This window comes from Saccopteryx leptura, chromosome 9 (genome assembly GCF_036850995.1).
Source record: "Saccopteryx leptura isolate mSacLep1 chromosome 9, mSacLep1_pri_phased_curated, whole genome shotgun sequence".
NCBI lineage: Eukaryota > Metazoa > Chordata > Mammalia > Chiroptera > Emballonuridae > Saccopteryx > Saccopteryx leptura.
In genome coordinates this window covers 91,165,082-91,184,498 of record NC_089511.1, presented here as the reverse complement: position 1 = coordinate 91,184,498, position 19,417 = coordinate 91,165,082, and the positions used below count along the sequence as shown (strand labels likewise).

General features: G+C 50.8%; 1 protein-coding gene across 2 annotated transcripts in view; it reads left to right on the top strand.

Moving 5' to 3' along the window:
* TMEM273 (transmembrane protein 273) overlaps window positions 1-19,417 on the top strand; it is a 49,589-nt gene that overhangs the window by 14,527 nt on the left and 15,645 nt on the right. Inside the window, exons 2-6 of one of the 2 annotated variants that reach the window (XM_066348570.1) lie at window positions 11,981-12,034; window positions 13,489-13,629; window positions 14,805-14,835; window positions 16,161-16,184; window positions 18,823-18,968. In XM_066348570.1, coding sequence (XP_066204667.1) covers window positions 11,981-12,034; window positions 13,489-13,629; window positions 14,805-14,835; window positions 16,161-16,184; window positions 18,823-18,968 — 396 coding nt within the window. The remainder of the gene's footprint in view (window positions 1-11,980; window positions 12,035-13,488; window positions 13,630-14,804; window positions 14,836-16,160; window positions 16,185-18,822; window positions 18,969-19,417) is intronic. The other variant, XM_066348571.1, reaches the window with a different exon arrangement.

The following is a 19,417-nucleotide window of genomic DNA, read 5'->3' as shown; positions in this document are numbered from 1 at the left end:
GAGAGAGACAGAGAGAAAGGAGAGGGGGAGGGTGGAGAAGCAGATGGGGGTTTCTCCTGTGTGCCTGGCTGAGAATCAAACCTGGGACATCCACATGCCTGGCTGATGCTCTACCATTGAGCAAACTGGTCAGGGCCCAGTCATTATTTAAACTCACTTTGCAAATCTGTTTTTTAATTGGCAAATTTAGGTAATTTATGTTTAATGTAGTCATCCATATGATAGATTTTTCAGTCTGCCAATTTATATTTTTCATTTTTGTTTGTTGTTTTTTCAATGATTCTTTTTCTCTACCATCTTGTACAACACTAGAACTATTTTTAGAATTCCATTTTGATTTGTCTGTAGTGCTTTTTAGTGTATTGCTTCTCATAGCTTTCTTAGCAGTTGTTAGATCACATTATGTACACATAACATATCACAGTCTACTGGTATCAACATTTTAATAGTTCAAGTGAAATGTGAAAATTGTGCCTCTATATCCCTTTACGCTCTTAAATATCTCTTCTAGATATATTGAGAACTATATCAGACATAGTATCATTTTCAACTTCAGCTATCACACATAATTTAGAAATCATAGAGGAGAATAAAAGTCTACTTTATTGACTCATATTTTTATGAGCTATGACAGGCACCAACTACTAAGCCACACACCGACCACAAGATACTGTTGTTCCCAGCAGGGCTCCCAAGCTGCTCAGTCAGTTTGCCTTCTCTCTCCATCTTTCAGGATCTTTTTGTGTTGGTTTTTAATATAATATCTAGGGATTTTAGCTATACATAGTGAGAAGGACAGAGAAAAGTAAGCTGGTTCTAATCTTTCTCCAGAATGAACTGTTAAGAGGCTAGGGGGTGGGTGATTTGGGAGAGTGTACTTTGAGGAGGGCTTTGGGCTCCCTAACTTCTCTTAGACACACATACCTGATCCTAGAAGCTCCTGAAGTGGGGCAGGGGGAATGCCTCATGATATGAAGGCAGGAGGTATGACCCTGGAAGAGTGCCTGCCAGGAGGCCCCTGGGGTCCTTGTTCCTGGGATGCAGCCACTGCAGAGAAGCTGAGAAGACAGAGCTACCTGGCTGGCATGTGCTTCCTCTGCAAAGTCACTGTAGCGTCTCTGACCCACCCAGACCCTCATTTATCCACAGAATTACTTGAACTTCTCCTTTTATTAAATTTGGTTCCATGAAGTAGCCTGCTGATAGATCTCTGATGAACTAGGCTCCTGCTTGTCTGAATGAGACAAATGAGCAGCTGGGGAATTCTGCCTGAACTCGACTGTGCCCACCCAAGAACCTGTGTGAGCCTGCACCAAACCTTCAGGCCATGCTGGCAAGGAGATGAGGCAAAGGGCCTGGAGCCATGGGTCATCCCAGAGGACCGGGACACCTGAACACAGGGGCTTTCTTGTACATTAAACAATCATTGATTTTCACTAGGTGTTGCTGGTATACAGAGATAAGTGAGTTAAGCCCCCAACCTAAAAGAGTTGACAGTCTACCAGGACAGTTACAATGTGGTATTAAGTGCTGAGATAAAGGAAACGGAGAGAAACAGAAGAAGGGTCCCTTATTCTCAACTAGAATATCTGGGAGGACTTCCTGGAAGAGACGTTTTGTTGAGAGTGAATTGATTATGCCTCTGCCTAGTTGCAATCCTTTAGCTGCCAGGACAGACCAAAGTGTTTATTGTGTCCACAGGGCACCCCCAGCTCTGTTACACTGTTTGCCCCAGTGTTTCTTTTCTCCATCCATCAAGTTTCTATTCAGGTTCAAAGCCTTCTTATGTCACCTCCCCTGTGTGGGCTGTGCCCTGCCCCTTCCCTGGGCCCTGAGCTGCGCTGTCACATGCTCCTCACAGTTTGAGTAGCATATCTGTCTGTTTGCATGTGTGTTCATCTGGCATTTTGTCCACCCCCCACCCCTGCCCCCTGTAGCATTGCCTCTGTCAGGGCAGGAACCTGGTTTCACCAGGCGCCCACTCAACCATGCCCAGGAACTGGCAGTTGCTTGTGGGTGGCTTAGTGCATGAAGGGGAAGCTCAGCTCCCAGAGGCTAGTCTGTGGGAATAGATCGGGTTGGGGCAGGAAGGACGGGGTGAAGGCAGCACGAGGTGGAGGGTAATGTTAGATGAGGCTGAGCTGGCAAAGGAGAGCTTGGTGAGCTGTGTGGAGAGAACTGGTCTTCCCTGCAGGGCATTTACACAGCCCTGGAGGAGGAGCCCCAGCTGCAGGGAGCCTTTCTAGGCAAGAGCAGACGGGCTGAGTTCATCCACCGCCATGCCAGCAGGGGCCATGTCATTTGATGTGGCTCATTCCATTCCCCCACCAGACACAGCCTGTGTCCCGAGAGCCAGGGTGTAGCTGAAATGCAGCATCTGTCACATTGTTATTTTTAATTATTTTTAAAAGATTATATAGATTGATTTTAGAGAGAGGAGTGAGAGAGAAATGTGGGAATTGGGGGGGGGGTACGGGAAGTATCAACTGGTAGTTGTTTCTCATACATGGCTTGACCAGCGTTTCGAACCAGCAACCTCAGCATTCATTCCAAGTTGATGCTTTATCCACTGCACCACCACAGGCCAGGCTGTTGCAGTTTTTGACTGGTCCATTCTAGCCCCACAGAAGACTGTGTGGGACAGGGAAGCTAAAGTGACCCAGGGAAGGCTCCGGAGACATTCAGAGAGGATCCCTGAGGTGACTTTGGGATATGAAGAACACAGACCCTCCTAAGCTTCAGCTGAGCCACACACGACACATGAAACTTCAGTCATATTAAAGCTACTGTCTCCCTGCGTGCTGGCAAGACGTACTTCTGTGGAGCCAGGCTGACCCGTGTTCAAACCCAGAGCCCTCAATTCAAGTGTGTGACTGTGAGAGGGCACATTATCTTCTAGGGCTTCCTGGTGAAAGGAGGGTTCTGGCCTCCGGAAGAGAGCCCCTACCCAGCCCTGCGCCAGCCAACCCCTGCCTTGCCTTAAAAGGCCCCCATATCACACATACAGAAACACAAAGACTTTGTTTCTTATTGGTCTTGTTAACAACTCTTTAGGAAGTTCAGGAACTGGATCAGCACACAGATATGAGGGAAAGGGACTTGTGCGCACCAAGCAGCTGAAAGTGAGTGTGGTGCATCCCGGAGGGGAGACCAGCAGCCATCAGGACCTTGTGAACCAGAAAGTGAGGGACAAAGAGCGTTTAGTCCCCTGACCTGCAAGCATTCCCAGTCATGCCCAATTTCCAGGTAAGCAGTTTTTGGGTAGGAGGACCTGCAGGGAGTCTGGGCCAGGCCCTATTCCCAATCTGGCAGGGCCCAGTCATTCTGGGAGGCCCAGCTAGCTAAGCTTCTCCCTGGGATCTGACCCCGGGGGAGTGGATTGCAGAGCTCTGTAGGGGGAAATGAGCTGGGCCCAGTGTGTGGCCTGAGTTACAATTTTTAAATATTCAGACATGTGGATTCCCTGGGCTTTGCCAATATCAGAAGCTGACTTAGGGAAGATAACTGCAGTGGGATTGCCAGGTCCAGACCCTGGCTGTAGGAGGACCCAGTGAACCTCTCTCCTGGTAGATGAAGACAGATAGCCCTGTGTTGCCAAGACCCAGGGCTCTGGTGTGCCACTTCCTAGGCAGCGTCATGCCCATTCCCTGTGGGTCCTGCCAGCTGTGTTCCCAGAGCCTTGGCCTCTGGGCACATGCTTCTTCTGCCTCATCCCCAGGGACTCCAGAACAAAGTTTCCCAGAGGCTGAAGAGCACAGTATAAATGTTTCATGAATAGTAATAGCCCACCACTTAGCGGTTATGCAGTGCACTCTCCACCTGCCACACTTCACAGTATTAATGAACTATTCTGCACTGCCCCAGCGCTCTGCTCTCTCTGCAAAGCCTCACTCTCAAAAACAGGACTTCTCTGGTCTTAATTCCCAATGTGGTGTGAGTGTGCTGTCCCCCACCAAGAATCATGCAGTCTCGTGGGGGCGTCTTCTCGGTTCTGTGACTTGTCCTAACATCAGAGGCCTGAGCCTTTGTGGCGAGGCCTTCTTCTTTCTGATCGGACCATCTCCCAGAGCTGCCTTCTGGTATGCTCTGCTAGCCACATCTCCCATGGCCTGCGGAAACCTGAGGACCCCACCCAAGCAGGTGTCTGAGTGCTTGTGGAGGATACATCCATCTGCACCCATACACCTATAGGGGATCCCACAGCCACACTGTGGATAGTATCAGAATGGGAACTCAGATGTTCTGATTCCAAGTCTCATTTCTTCCCATCCACAGTGGGTTCATAGGAAGGTTTCATGCCTCCACTGAGATATTCCAAGATAGAACAAACCCCTCCACCAGGGAGTAGGGTTAGCTTAGTGTTCTGGCTGTGGGTCTGCTGGCCCAGTGTTCCCTGAACACTGCCATCTACCTCACCAGGGTAGTCTCAGGCTCCCCTGGCTTCAGCCACCTCTGGCTCCCTTGAATTTTCAGCAGCTCCTTGGCCAGGTAGGGCATGTTGAGCTCTTCTGCCAGGTGTGACAGCATTTGCATGTCACTATCTCCTAGCCAGCTTGGACCTGGAACACTCTGCCCACTCCTCTTTTGGGAATGCTCCCAGGTCTGGAGTACCCTGGTTCTCCCTTGGGCTGAAGCCGGCTCCCTGCTTCCAACCCCTCCACATAGCTTGGAAAAGTGTTGATCATTTTGGTTTCTATAGCTGAGTATTTTAATTCCAGTGTGTGAGTCTTTAAAAATTAATTAGCAAAAAATGCCCAGGAAAAACAGAGTAGGCACAAGTTTTGATACCATCTGGTCACCTACCATTATTGTTTTCCGCTTAATTACGATGCTATTTCTGGAAGCTGGAGGCACGTTCACTTGCATTTCATAGCCTCGATCAGCTTCTCCATTGTCCTGGTGGCCTTCTATAACTTCCTGTGTCTAATCCCTTCCCAGGGTGGCTATATCCTGGCTGGCAGTTACTCCTTTCTCTGAGAATCCGCGAGAGCCTCAGTTCACGCGTGACCTCGAGCTGCTCTGGCCCACTGAGCGGCCTCCTTCATTCCCAGGCCCTGTGCTCCCTCGGCCTCCTGGCCTGTGCTGGTGCCTCTTCTTCTGCCTGACCCCTCCTCACCACCTCCCCACTGTCTTCACCAGACACTACTTGTTCTCTTAGTTTTAATTTAAATCACATTCCAGGTGGCCTTCTCTGACTCCCTCAGGCTGGGCTCGTTGCCCCTGGGTGAGGAATGGCTGTGTACTTCCCTGTGTTAACAGGGGCCCCATGCATGGTCTTCCTTTCCCATTGCCCATCTTCTGGGTATCAGGGCCACACTGGCCGGCCAGGTGGTGGTGAGCTGGGTGTGGGGGGAGCACTCGCTGAGTCAGCATGCTCTCTGGCCCTGGGCATCCACGGCCACCAAAGATGTGTCCCCAGACCCCCATGGCCCCCTTGGAGCAGCCCAGCTTTGCCTCCACTGCTTGAAACCACGCAGCTCTGGCAGCTGTTGAGCTGCCCGAGTCCAGGTGCTCTCAGAGGAAGACGGGAGCACCACAGCCGGAGCGGGTGTCCCGGCCACTTCAGGTTTGGCAGCAGTCTCCTTGATGAGACTAGAAGAAGCTATGGAAGAAGAGCAAGTCCAGGGGGTTTCTAGGCTTGTGAACAGGGAACCTGAGGATTCTGCAGATCACAGCTGAGTCATAGGAGGGCTCCAGCCCCAGGGCAGACCCAGCAGCGCCGGGAGCAGGGGTTAGGCCACCTGGCAGTGCTCCAGCGTCCTGCTCTGCAGAGGACTGGAGCCGCATTCCACATCTGGACTTCATGGGCTTCATTACCAGCACCAAAGAGCCCCATAGAGGGAGAAACTGGGCTGTCAACATCCATAACATCCAAACTAGCATAATTAGAGAAGCCGGCCTTGTCTGTCCCCAGGGCCCCTCAGGTCAGCTTGGGTTGCTGGGAGGCTCAGAACGAATGGTCAGAAAGCAAGGAACTATCTCAGTGAGTTCTTTCTACATGCCAGGGTCTTACATCCCTATTTTCAGTTGAGAAAAGTGAGGCTCAGGATTCTACGGCATGAAGCCTCACTGCCCTGCCACTCTCACTCTGCATGCCACACCCGCACCAAGCCTCTCTCTCAGTGGGATCCTGGCGGCAGTGGTTGGGACCCACAGCCTCAGGTGGAGAAGACAGGCATCCACTGTGGTGGCAGCCGGGACTGCTCCCTGTGCCCCACGCGGGTTGCCTGGGCATCCCTTGAGTGCCCCCTCTTAGAATTTCAAGAGCAATGTTGTAACAGGGTTCATTTCTCTGTGGCTGACCTTTATTTCCCTCCTGAGCCCTATCACTCAGTAATAGAAACTTGATTTTATCACTTCAAACCACTCTGGTTTAATGCTCCCTAGTTTTGGGGTAACTTCCCGGTCAATTCAGAATTTTCTCTTCCACCTTCTCTTTGCATCTCTCAGAAGGAGAAAGTTAAATTGCAAAAGTCTCCCATGTCATCTTGCCCTGGGAGAAACAGCTCACCCTGGGCTCTCTGATGTGTGTCCTTATGCCACAAAACAAGCTGTGAGGCAGGGCCAACGGGCAGAGACAGATGTATGATGAGCTGGCAGGGGTGATCCTGGACCAACAGAGAGCAAGGGGACTTTTGAGGAGGTGGCTTTGTGATCAGTCTTCAAGGATAAGTAAGAGCTTTCCGTGGGGTCAGGAAGGCATCGCCTGACAGAGGACAGCGTGCACTTAGCTCGCGGGCCCCAGTGGGCTGACTCGAGGCTGCGCCGTGAGCTTCCTGTGAGCAGTCGGTATTCTGCTCTTATTCCTGCCTCGCCAACCTCATTTCCAATGATGACCTCTATGAAGGACCTGCCACCAAAGTCGTCAGGACTCTTAGGGTCACAATTAAGGTAAGATTTACGATAAAGAAGGTGTCTTCTTACTGAGGTGACTGAAAGCCCAGAAGAAGTGCTTTGGGCACAGTTGGAGTCAGGGGCTCAGAACTTATCTTTAGAATTTGGTCTCAGTCTGACCCTCTTCTGGGGGGTCTTCAGTCTCAGCAGGTTTGCCCCACCCAGTGGGCCTCCCTCAGCCCTACTATGACCAATTCTGGAATACACTCTTATTTCTTGATATTTTCCCTGAAGGCCTGGAGTTGAGTCTTACTGACCTGGTTTGGGTTGCTTCTCCTACCCCTTGACCAATTACTGCTGACAGGAAGAAGACATATGCTAATTAATCAGGTATGGGCCATAGGTCCATCCTGGAGTTAGTCCTGAGGGAATCACATGCAGGTGACTCACCAAAGGAAAACCCAGGGGCTGCCAGCAACTCAAGGGTTGAGGGAGGTGGGCAAGCCACACGGCAAGTGTCCACCCCACATGCCCATTCAGACTTCCTTCAGCTGGCGGAGACAGGTTTACGGGAGGTACTGGATATCACCAATGACACTGATATTTTCTTCAGAGTACTTCTTGTCTTCTCTGTCACTGTGTGAGCTCCTTCATGAGGGACAGGGGTCTTGGGGGGCTCTTGGCTCCCCGGGGGCATCAGGGCCATCCAGAGCATTCTTCAGGTACTTCCCTCCTATGTGTGGACTCTGTTAGGACGTGGGGACGCCTCTTCTAGACATTCGAAACTCTTCTAGCTGAGAATGTTGGAATTTGCGGAATCTAAAGTTAGAAGTCGTTTTCCAATATTCAAGTTCCAAGATGAAAATGGCTGGATGTCAGTTAACAAACATTCAGGGCAGTTTTCTCTATTTTTAGTTCAGATACATATAGAACGACATCTGAGTGCCACATACCCATGGCCCACACTGGAACCACACAGCCTGATTCTGCCCAAATAAGGGTGCTGGAGAGTACCAGCCCCCACCAAAAGTGGGCCCAACAGATGGGTGCAGCATGGAGTCTGAATGTCAGGTACAGGCTCTCAGAGGTCAGACTCCTGAGATGGCCATGGCCACACTGCTCTCAGCTCACTCCCCCTGAGAGGGCCTGCGTGCTGCCTTCCTCTGCTCCTGCCCTCTCCATCTGGGGTGGAGGGTCTGGACCCACAGAACTGCTGGCCTCAGGGCCACTGTCGCCTTCAGGAGGCTCATCCCTGCGGGAAACCACTGGCAGAGAGCCGGGTGTGCTCTGTGGGACTAGGGGCGGGGCGACTGGAGAGAGTGGGCTGGAAACCAGCTATTTTGGCAAAGCGGGGTGGGGTTAAATAACAGGCCATCTGGCAACAGCATGTCCACATGGATATGAGAAGGAAGCAGAGACCCTAGATTGGGAGCTACAGTGCCTTTGTACACCTCACCTTAGAAAAAGGAGCCAGCCTCTGGCAGGTATAGCCTCAGGTGTGTGTTTAGTGAGAGCTTGTGGATGTCGGACCCGACCTGGGCATGTACAGACACTGCGGGCAAGGCCTGGCACCCCAGCGGACCCATCAAGAGGCAACCCTCAGCTCTTTGCTCCAGACAGCAGCACGGACAGTGCTCAGGGGCCTCTGCTCCTGCCTTCTGCTCTGGCTCAGCATAGATATTCCAGGGAGTGCCAGCAGTCAAGTCAGATTTGGCTGGTGCTGTGCCTACTACTGCCTCATGGATCTACTGGCCAGCAAGGTCCTTGCATGGCCCTGGGGAGATCAACTTTGAGACAGGTAGCTCCTGCAGAGCTCCCCTGGACTCTTCCCTGGGTGTGAGAACCTGTCTTCTAAATGCTAAAGTCCTTCCTCCTGTTTGCAAGAGAGCTCAGAGAATTCCAAGTGCAGTGGTTTCTGGCCTCTTCCTGTGTCTCTAACAGGCCTGAGGAGGGAGCACATGGAGTGCTTTGGCTGTGCTCCGCAGACCAGCCTGCTCCAGCCACCCGTCCTCCAGCTCCTGTGGGGAGCCAGGGAAAATCAGCGCCTGGAGCTTGCCAGGGCGCTACAGCTCAGGAGGGACTCCCCAGCTCATGGCCTTGGCAAGAGGCAGGGGTGGGGCCTGTGCACCAGTGTGCTCAGGATGGATCCTCACCCAGGGGCCCATAGAACTCAGGACAGACACAGAGTGCAGGGGGACACTGTTGGGAGGCTTTCCCTCCTCCAGCAGGGGTAGCAGAAAGGCTGCCACCCAGTGGCCACTGGCAGGCAAGCCAGAATTCCTGGGAGGGGAGATGACCCTTTGGAGTGCTCAGCGTTGTGCCCTGTTTTATTTGCCTGCAGCTGTCAGAGCTCTGACCCCATGGGCACTCCATCCCTGGCCCTGGCCGTAAGGAGGAGATCCTGGAGGGCTCATCTGAAGCCAGGAATGAGGGGCAGCCTCAGGGCTTGGGGTGGACACAGATGGAGCATGGAGGGTGCTGACTAAGGGTCCCTTTTGTGTGTGTGTGTGTGTGTGTGTGTGTGTGAGAGAGTGTGAGGGGGAGGGAGAGTATGGGCTAAACTAAATCCCAGCCCCACACTCACTGCCAGAGAGGGACAGGAGCTGAGTGTCCAGAACTCTTCTTGGTGGTGAGGTTGAGGAAGGGTGCTGGGCAGCCAAGTCCTTGTTGACACTAGACGTTCTCTGTCCTCTCTCCTTCTTTACAGCTCTCTGGCCAGCCACCTGTGCTCCTCAGGCACAGCCCCCATGTGTCCCCACGTGTGCATGTGTCCTTGTGTTTCTCTGCATGTGTGTGTCTCTCTCTAGACTCTAGCTCTCTCTGTCTCACTCGTCTGGACTGTGCCCTTTCTTACCTCTGTTCACACTTCATCTCAAGCTCATATGAAGTTTCATGCTTGCTGTTCTGTTTGGAGAGCAATGGTGGGTGCCAGTAAGAAGTCCGTGAGTGGGGGCCAGGGGAAGGCCCTCTCTCAGTGACACTGGCCCCATGCTGATGCCTTGCCTTCTGCCCACGGAAAGCAGAGCGAGTCCACACCAGCATCAGGAAAGGAGCTGGGGGCACGCAGTGCACATCACCCTGACTTATAGGCATGGGTCTGGGCGTCGTCTCCCAGCCACAGCCATGGGTGAAGTCAACCAGTTCAGCCATGTGAAAATGCCAGGTGTTGTCCCATCCTTGAAATGGTTTTACACCTAGCTGGAATAGCAGGACTAGTGTACAGAATTACACTAATTACACAGAGAACTTACAAAACCAGGGTCGTATTGTGTCCGGGAGTCTATGGTAGACGTGTGAGTGGGCAGGCTCATGTGGGGGCATGCATCCTTGGGTGAGAAGAGGAGTTACTGAATTTCCCAGTGGACTTATGAGTAGAACAGGCTGCATGCTTTTACTTCAGAGTCCCCCAGCTTTATCTGCTGACCAAGGGAAACCACTAGACAGATTCTAAACTCCACTACGATGGTTCAATCCCCACTAAGAGCATGTAAAATGAAGTCCTCTGTGGAGTGTTACCCCAACACCTCCTCCCAGACAGTACCGAGCATGGAACCTCTTTGCTGGTTTCATAAGCAAGTGCCCCAGCCATCATTCAACCTCCAGGAGGCCAGGACTGAGGAGGACTTCTCTTGGAACTGAGCTTGGGAGGATCTTGTCCCTCCCAACAAAGTCACCTGCTCCTTTTTAGGAGAAACAAGGGTTATGGTACTTTCTGCTTCTGCCTTAGTCTGAAAGCTTGAACCTGGGAACCAGGGTTGGGCCTCACCGTCCACTCACCCCCTGCTGAAGCCCTCCCAGCCCTTGGCCATGAGGCTTTTGGTGTCACTCTGTTGGTTAGTTCCCTGAGACTTGTGATTGCAGGGACTCCCCGGGGTTCAGACCCAAGTTCTGCCACTTTCTGCTCCTGGCTCTTGAGCACATCCTCAAGTCCTCGGTGCTTCTGGCTCTTCGTTCATCAGGGATGATGATCATAGTGCCTGTCTCCCAAGTTGTTGCTACAAGTACTAAAGGTATTCATGTAAGTGCTGCACTGACTGCCTCAGGGTAAGTGGCTGATTAATGTGAGCCCTCCTCTCCAAGCCCAACGGCTCTGCCTTTGCTCTTCTAAGGTTTGTCTGCAGGGACCTTGGCCCCAGCTGTGAGACATGTCTCCTGTCGTTTCTTTTTAAAAAATATTTAAAAATTTTTTATTTATTCATTTAGAGAGAGAGAGAGAGAGAAATAATGATTTGTTGTTCCACTTATTTATGCATTCCTTGGTTGATTCTTGTATTTGCCCTGACCAGGGATTGAATCCATGACCTTGGCACTCTAAGCAAGTGAGCTTCCAGACCAGGACACATGTCTCCTGTCTTCTGTTCAAGCCCTGGCTAGAAGAGTGAGAAACTCCTGCAATGCCCTCTGTTTCTTCATTCATTCATTCATTCATTCAGCAAATATTTATCATCACCCTCTCTATGCCAGGCATTGTGTCAATGCTGCTGGTAGGATGCCTCTTAGGGAAATATGCAGCTCAGTGGGAAACCAGCCAAAAGACACGGTCAATGGGCTAATAGTTGAGAAGCTTTCAGGAGGGTGTCTGACAACCTGTGTTACATAAGCCATTGAATCAACAATGTGGGCAGTGTGATGGGTGAGCATGGCTGTCATGGAGCCTACAGAAAGGCAGGCAAACTAGGTGTGGAGGAAGTGACATGGGACCATGACCAGGAGAAGGGAGAAAAGGGGAAGGTGAGGCTGGGAAGCAGCCCCAGAGGCAGCAGATGCCCAGCTTGTGTGGAGAACAGGAAGCCATATCCTCTGTCTGGAACAAAAGGACAAAAGGGTTTATGGGAGTGATGGAGGAGGTGGGAGAAGCAGGCAGGGGTCACTGTATGGGTCTGGGAAACTGAATCAAAGAGCTGGATTAGTTGAACTTGAGGGCACCTCATTCCTGGTCTGGGTTTGAAGAGGGCTCTGACATTCTAGCAAGGCTCCAAGACAATTCTGTGACAACCAGGAGCCCATGTCTGTGCCCCTAGGGTGGTAAGTTTTCCCAGACTTGTGGGAGAGGGTTATTGGGGACCGGGATTTCGCCCTCCTTGCCTGGCCTGATCTCAGCCAGTAGTTCTGTTTTAACCAGACTCTGGCTTTTCCTTCTTTGCAGATGTTGGAGCAGCTCAAGTGTTGGCAACGGGCAAGTCTGCTGAGGCCGAAACTGGTAGGTCACTGCCCAGCTTGTTCTGCATGGGAGGTGAGAGGCAAGAGTCAGGCACTCCAAAAGGCCTAGCTAGGCCAAATAAATTTTATATATTTATTTGAAAGGTGAGGGAGGGCTGCTGGTATTGTTTTCTGACCAGTCATCACAGAATAAGGAAGGGTAACACTCGCCTCTAGGCCTGCCCAAATGGCTAATACAGCTTTATCCCAGGGACGCTGTCCTGCCCAAGAGCCAATCCTCAAAGGGAACAGGAGTCATCAGGGCCACCTTCACCCCTCCTCCATGGTGAGCAGCCTGGCACCCCACGCGCCCAGCACTGCAGTCCTGCTCGTAGACAGCAGGCTCCGCCGAGCTCTGTGCCCCTCACCCCTCCTCCATGGTGAGCAGCCTGGCACCCCACGCGCCCAGCACTGCAGTCCTGCTCGTAGACAGCAGGCTCTGCCGAGCTCTGTGCCCCCTCACCCCTCCTCCATGGTGAGCAGCCTGGCACCCCCCCACGCGCCCAGCACTGCAGTCCTGCTCGTAGACAGCAGGCTCTGCCGAGCTCTGTGCCCCTCACCCCTCCTCCATGGTGAGCAGCCTGGCACCCCACGCGCCCAGCACTGCAGTCCTGCTCGTAGACAGCAGGCTCTGCTGAGCTCTGTGCCCCTCACCCCTCCTCCATGGTGAGCAGCCCGGCACCCCCCCACGCGCCCAGCACTGCAGTCCTGCTCGTAGACAGCAGGCTCTGCTGAGCTCTGTGCCCCTCACCCCTCCTCCATGGTGAGCAGCCTGGCACCCCACGCACCCAGCACTGCAGTCCTGCTCGTAGACAGCAGGCTCCGCCGAGCTCTGTGCCCCTCACCCCTCCTCCATGGTGAGCAGCCCGGCACCCCCCCACGCGCCCAGCACTGCAGTCCTGCTCGTAGACAGCAGGCTCTGCCGAGCTCTGTGCCCCGCACGTCCCCCTCCCACCTGCACAGTCTCAGTCCCTCTCCCTCTCAGAGCTCACCTAGAGAGGCAAGGAAAGCCACCACAGCCGTGCCAGCCTTGCCCACCCCGGTTACCTGGCATGGGAATGGGTCCTTGTGTCCCCCAGCTGGCTGCAGGTTTCCGATGATGAAGCCAGGCCTCAGTCCTTTGCCTTCAGCACTCATCACAGTCAACACATAACTGATAAAAGCATTAAGGAAAGTATAAGCAAGAAAAGGCTGTCAGAGGCCAGAGAAATGGACAATTGGCCACTTGGAGGTGATTTCCGCAGCTGAAGAGACAGGGCAGAGTTCCAGGGAGAGATGCTGGGGTATCAGGAGAGTGGAGAATTAGGTTGGCTTCAGCGGGTCAGAGTGTAGAGTTCTCAGGCCCACACATACAACCTTGAACTTCATCCAGAATGGAAGGGGAGCCATGGAAGACCTTTGCAGGCTGCGGTGAACTCCATGGAGCTCATGGTTCGAATCTCCTTTGCACTTCAGATATCAGGTATGCGCTCATCGGGATGGCTCTGGGTGTCGCCATATCTGCTGGTTTCCTGGCCCTGAAGGTCTGCATGATCAAGAAGCACCTGTTTGACGATGACTCCTCAGACCTGAGAAACACAACCCCGGGAGTCAAGGGTACGGACACGGTGGCAGTCAGCCTGAACTCTGTCCCTGACAAGCCTGTGTGCTGGCAGCCACCCAGTGCAAGGCACTGAGAGCACTCTATTGGCCAGAGAAAGAATAAAAAATCGTGGGCTGAAGGAAATATAGTAGCCCCTGCATGCCACCCCTTGTCTCTGTCTCTCTGCTTTTCTATTTAGTTGCTTCTGATATTCCTGAGAATCAGGTTTCCTGGAGAAAAGTGAGAAAGATAAAATTGATCCCCAGAGGTCACGGGGTTGGTCCTAGCATGGGTGAGTGGTGGAGGGTGCGGCCAGCACTAATTTATGGGAGCCAGATTTCATTTTTCCCCCATATATTTATTTGAAAGTCCTCATGATCCAAGTAGAGTTGTGCTCACATGACTGCATGGTTCATTGTGTTCCGAGGCACCGCAGGGTGGCTGTGGTTCTCGGTGTCCTGTGGCACCGCAGGGTGGCACGTCTCACACAGATGCCAAGCTTCAGTTGGTGAGTTTTGTTAGCAGAATGCAACTGTGATTCACATCCCTTTTCTCAAGGCGGGACCTGCAGAAACCACTCCATGTAAGGATGATGATGCGATTTTCCAGAAAGGTGCCTTACTGTTTTCCCAGAAAAGTCAATGATGATCTCTGAAGATTTGCAGAAGGTGGTAGGGGTGGGGTCTGGCCAGGAGGAGGGGAGCAGCAGCACTTGGTGGTGGTTGTAGGGTTCCAGAGATACTAGCACATCCAACTAAGGGGCTTAGTGAGTCAGAGGAGTTTGGTTACCACTGATACCGCATCCCTACAAACAAGGAAGGAGAGCAAGCAGCCTCTTCATCACATAGCAGGGCGCATGGCACATCTCTGAGTACAAAAGCTCCAGGAACTGCAAGTGCAGAAGAGGCTAAGAGGGAGGATGCGGTGCTCTAGGGCAGGCTCAGTCTTATCCTCACCTGGTGCTCAGTTAAGAGTTCTGACTGACAGGATCTGGAGAGAGAAACTCCCACAGTGCCAAAGGCGGAGGTAGAGCACTCCATCCAAGACCACCATCCCCAGGGCCCCAAAAGCTTCTCAGCCCTGCCCAAGTTCAGTTGGCTCTGATCCCCTCCCCTTGCCTGGCACTGAGCAAGCTGCACACCGATTGATCTCAGTGCCCCCTTCCTAATAGCCTGTTCTCTCTGTTTAGATACCACTGCACTAAAGAAGAGAGTCACAAGGTAAGGTTGCTGCTACGATACCATTCCCCCAGTTTTATCTATCCTGCTCCCCTGCCTATCTTCCTAGCCCTTTTTCCACTCTAAAATGCTTCCCAGGGGACTAGAATGCACCCCATGGCCCCTTCCTTCCTTTGGGCCAGTGGGCAGGTGTCATGAGAGGAGGGAATGGGGCACAGAATGCAGTAGCCGAAAGGACTTGGGCTTGCCTCTCTGCACCCTGGGCACATGGCCACAGACTATTTGGCCAACTCTGGCACTGTGTCAGGACAGCAGAGTGCTCAGATGGAGATTTTAGCATAGTGATCTTACCATCGCCCATGGGTGAGCGATGCTCCCGTGGCCAGCCAGACTACCCACACATGCTGAGAGATACCCTCTGAGTTAAAGTACTTGGTCTGGGAAACTCCAGAACTCTGGAAGTCTCCAGAGCTATTGCAGACTCTGTTTCAGGGACATCTTCTTAGTCCTGGAATTCACAAAAACTTAAAATTTTACAAAGCCCAATTCTTACTCCTGATACCTGCTTGTGTCTATGCATGTAGGCAGGCACGCCAAGAGGAAGGGCTGGGAGAGGCTATACTGATGTGTAACGAATGACTGACACACATATGGTTGTGTTTGTGGAGATGCTGCTCTCAACAGGGCAACACAAACAAGCTATCCCGGAGGTTTTATACTGCTATGTGCAATCATGTCAGAAGAGCACTGTGTGTGTGTGTGTGTGTGTGTGTGTGTGTGTGTGTGTAAGAGAGAGAGAGAGAGAGAGAGAGAGAGAGTGTGTGTGTGTGTGTGTGTGTGTGTTCTGGGTTACTCTGACATGTCAGAGCCATTGGGGGCAACTTCCACAATCCAAACAAGGTGGCCACAAGCTTCATGTGGCAATAAACACTGTGAAAGTGAGGGACAGGGAAAGGGGTGTGAAGGGAGCTGGAGGAAGGCAGGTGGGTGGAGAGAGGGAAGGGAAAAATGAAGGACAGGAGAGGTGTGTGGCTGGGTCTTAGTGCCAGCTGGCACTTTTCCCAGAAGATAATGTCCTCAGCACCTGCAGAGAGCTGCTCTTGCATGGGTCATCTTGGAACTGAGCTCCTCTATAAATGCAAGTTTTTTTGAAGAGAAGGGAGGCATGATTTAAGTTTCTGAAACTAACACTAGATGGAGTCAGGCTGAATCAGGAAGAGGTTAGACTCAAAAGCCAAAACAAAGGACAAGCAAGTCATTTTTTTGTAGCAAACTTTGCCAGTGCTTTCTGGTGTCTAGGAGAGATGTAATAAATCATTTATCATAAACAGGAGAGATGATGCATATCTTATTCTTCTGCTTTGCAGGTTACACTACAACTTCTCAGAAAGGTGAGTGAGTTATGAGAGTCATCTCTTACTGTGAGAACAGACCGTCCCTCTCCTGCCATGGTGGCCCTCCCACTTGCCCCCACACAGAACCGGAGACGATGGCTAGGCACGAGCCACAAGTCTGTGTGCCAGGATGGCTGTGAAACCAGCAATCCTCAGCTTTTCGCGATGTTTGCAGAAAATCCTAGTAGGTGGTACTTTGACAAGACATAAAATGAAACTGTGGGGCATTTGCTCAATGATAGCTGAGAAACTTGGGTTGTAACAGTGAGATAGCTAATTTATTTATTTATTTATTTATTTTTTATTTTAGTGAGAGGAAGGGAGGTAGAGACAGACTCCCGCATGCCCCCCTCCACTGGGATCCACCCAGCAAGCCCACGAGGGGCGATGCTCTGCCCATCTGGGGCATTTGCTCTGTTGCAACTGGAGCCATTTTTTAGTGTCTGAGACAGAAGCCATAGAGCCCTCCTCGGTGCCCGCCCGGGGCCAACTTGCTCTAATTGAGTCATAGCTGCAGGAGGAGAAGAGAAGAGAGAGAGAGAGAGAGAGAGAGAGAGAGAGAGAGAGAGAGAAGTGAGAGGGGGAGGGGTGGAGAAGCAAATAGGCACTTCTCCCATGTGCCCTGACTAGGAATCGAACCAAGGACATCCACATGCCAGACAAAGCTTCGACACTGAGCCAATTGGCCAGGGCCAAGATAGTTAATTTTCTTTCTCATTTACCAAGACCTTCTCTTGACAGAAGCCAATTAGCCAGTTTGCTCCATCTGATGAAAAAAAATTAGTTTTCCAAACTCCTCTTTGTGTTATCAAGCTGTTGGCTTGGCTAAGTGTCTGCCTTTCAAGATCTGGGAGGGGACAAGGCATGAGCGTGCAGGGCCAGGCCTGCAGATGGGCACAGAGCTGCAGCCATAGGAGAAAGGAGTCCTGCTCTGCAGAAAGGGAGGCACACCTCCGGGTTTATCTGGAGTTTATGCTGGTCCACACTTCCCACGCCCTACGCCTGATTTCCTGAACCTCATGCTCTGTGCACAAGCTCTTACTCTCCATTTTTGGGGGAAAATTTTTAAATACACAGAAAAGTTGAAAGAAAGGTCTAATAAAAACACACATATATACCCTTCACCTAGATTAAGGGTTGGGAAACTTTGGGCTGAGAGAGCCATGAATGCCACATATTTTAAAATGTAATTCTGTGAGAGCCATACAATGACCCGTGTATGTTAGGCATTATCCAATAAAAATTTGGTGGTGTCCCAGAGGACAGCTCTGATTGGCTCCAGCCACCCGCAACGATGAACATGAGCGGTAAGAAATGAATGGATTGTAATACATGAGAATGTTTTATATTTTTAACATTATTTTTTTTATTAAAGATTTGTCTGCGAGCCAGATGCAGCCATCAAAAGAGCCACATCTGGCTCGCGAGCCATAGGTTCCTGACCCCTGACCTAGATTCACAAGTTAGCATTTTACCCCCTTTGCTTTATCTTCGTACACATATATTTCTTCTGCTCCACTTTAAAATGAGTATAGCTGTCATGGTATTTCAATCCTAAATACATTAACATGCTATCCCCCACATAATCACCCTGCAAGGACCATGTTTAAGAAAATGAATAATAATCCGATATCATCTATGACATAGCTTGTATTCAAATTTCTCTGATGGTTTAAAAACGCTCTTCTATAGCTCGCCTTTTCCAAGCCAGTATCTGTTATATTTGATTTTGCCTCTTTTTGTTCTCTTTCATTATTACGCAGCCCCTCTGCTTTTTTCCCCTGTGGCAATAATTTTCAGCTTTTTTTCATCTCATGGCATACATAAACTAATTACTAAAATTCTGCAGCACAACAAAAAAAATTTTTTTGGTGATCTGGAAAAATATATAAATATATACACTTTGATTTATTCACACTAGACAGCTATTGTCCTGTTGGCTACTGTCGTGTCTTTATTTGACAGTCTAAGGGAGAAGAAGCCAGGCCCTTGACCAAATAGCCAGGTATTGCATGTTTTTAAAACTTCAGACCGGCTGAGACACACAGGTTTAAAATCATTGTCCTACGGCACCGTCAATTTTGAGGCACCTAAGCCAGCTGTCTTGTATGATGTCCTGTTTCTTAGCTTTGTCTGATTGTGTCTTCCGGAGTAAATTCAGATTGAGAATTTGTCAAGACAGCCACAGAGCTGACATTAGGTGTCTTTGGTTGTATTGCGTCAGGAGGCACCTGACACCAGGTTCTCTCACTGTGGGTGGTGCTGCCTTGGGTCACTTGGTCAAGAAAGTGATTGCTACAGCTCAGCACTGTTGAGATAAAAGTTCCCCTTTGTCACCAGCAAATAATCTAAGGGGTGGTACTTTGAGACCATGTGAACATTCTGACCTTCAACAATTTTTCACCTAATGATTTAATTTCTTTATGTTGTGTGCTTGAATCAGTTATTGCATTCGGAATTACAAAACACTGAGTTTCTTTCTTTTTTTCTTTTTGTAACAGAGACAGATAGAGGGACAGATAGGGACAGACAGACAGAAAGGAAGAGAGATGAGAAGCATCAGTTTTTCATTGCAGCTCCTTAGTGGTTCATTGATTGCTTTCTCATATGTGTTTTGACCTGGGGGCTAAAGCAGAGCAAGTGACCCCTTGTTCAAGCCAGCAACCTTGAGCATCAAGCCAGTGACTGTGGCCTTCAACCAGCACCTTTGGGCTCAAGCCAGCAACCATGGGGTCATGTCTATGATCCCACGCTCAAGCCAGCGACCCTGCGCTCAAGCAGGTGAGTCCCCGCTCAAGCCGGATGAGCCCGCTCTCAAACCGGCAACCTCGGGCTTTGAACCTGGGTCCTTCATGCCCAGTCTGACACTCTGTCCACGGCGTCTCCATCTGGTCAGGCACATACACTGAGTCTCTAATTCCAGCATTGCTTCTACATTTAATAGCTGGCATTCTTCTAGGAAAAAAAAAGACTTTTCTTTCATTTTCTTGTTGACTATCTTTCCTATAAACTTCAATGCATTTTAATTTTTTACCATCATGAATCTTTTATGCTCTATCCCAAGTTTGTCAAGTACGAGTCACTTCTTGGTGGCTTTTGACAGGACCCCATTAGTCATTGAGCATTTCCTAGACCTCAATACAACACAATATCCCAGGTTCACCTTGTACTGTCCCTGCTCTGATCTGGAGTTATCTATTTCCCCTAGGGCCTTTCCTTCCTTCCTTCCT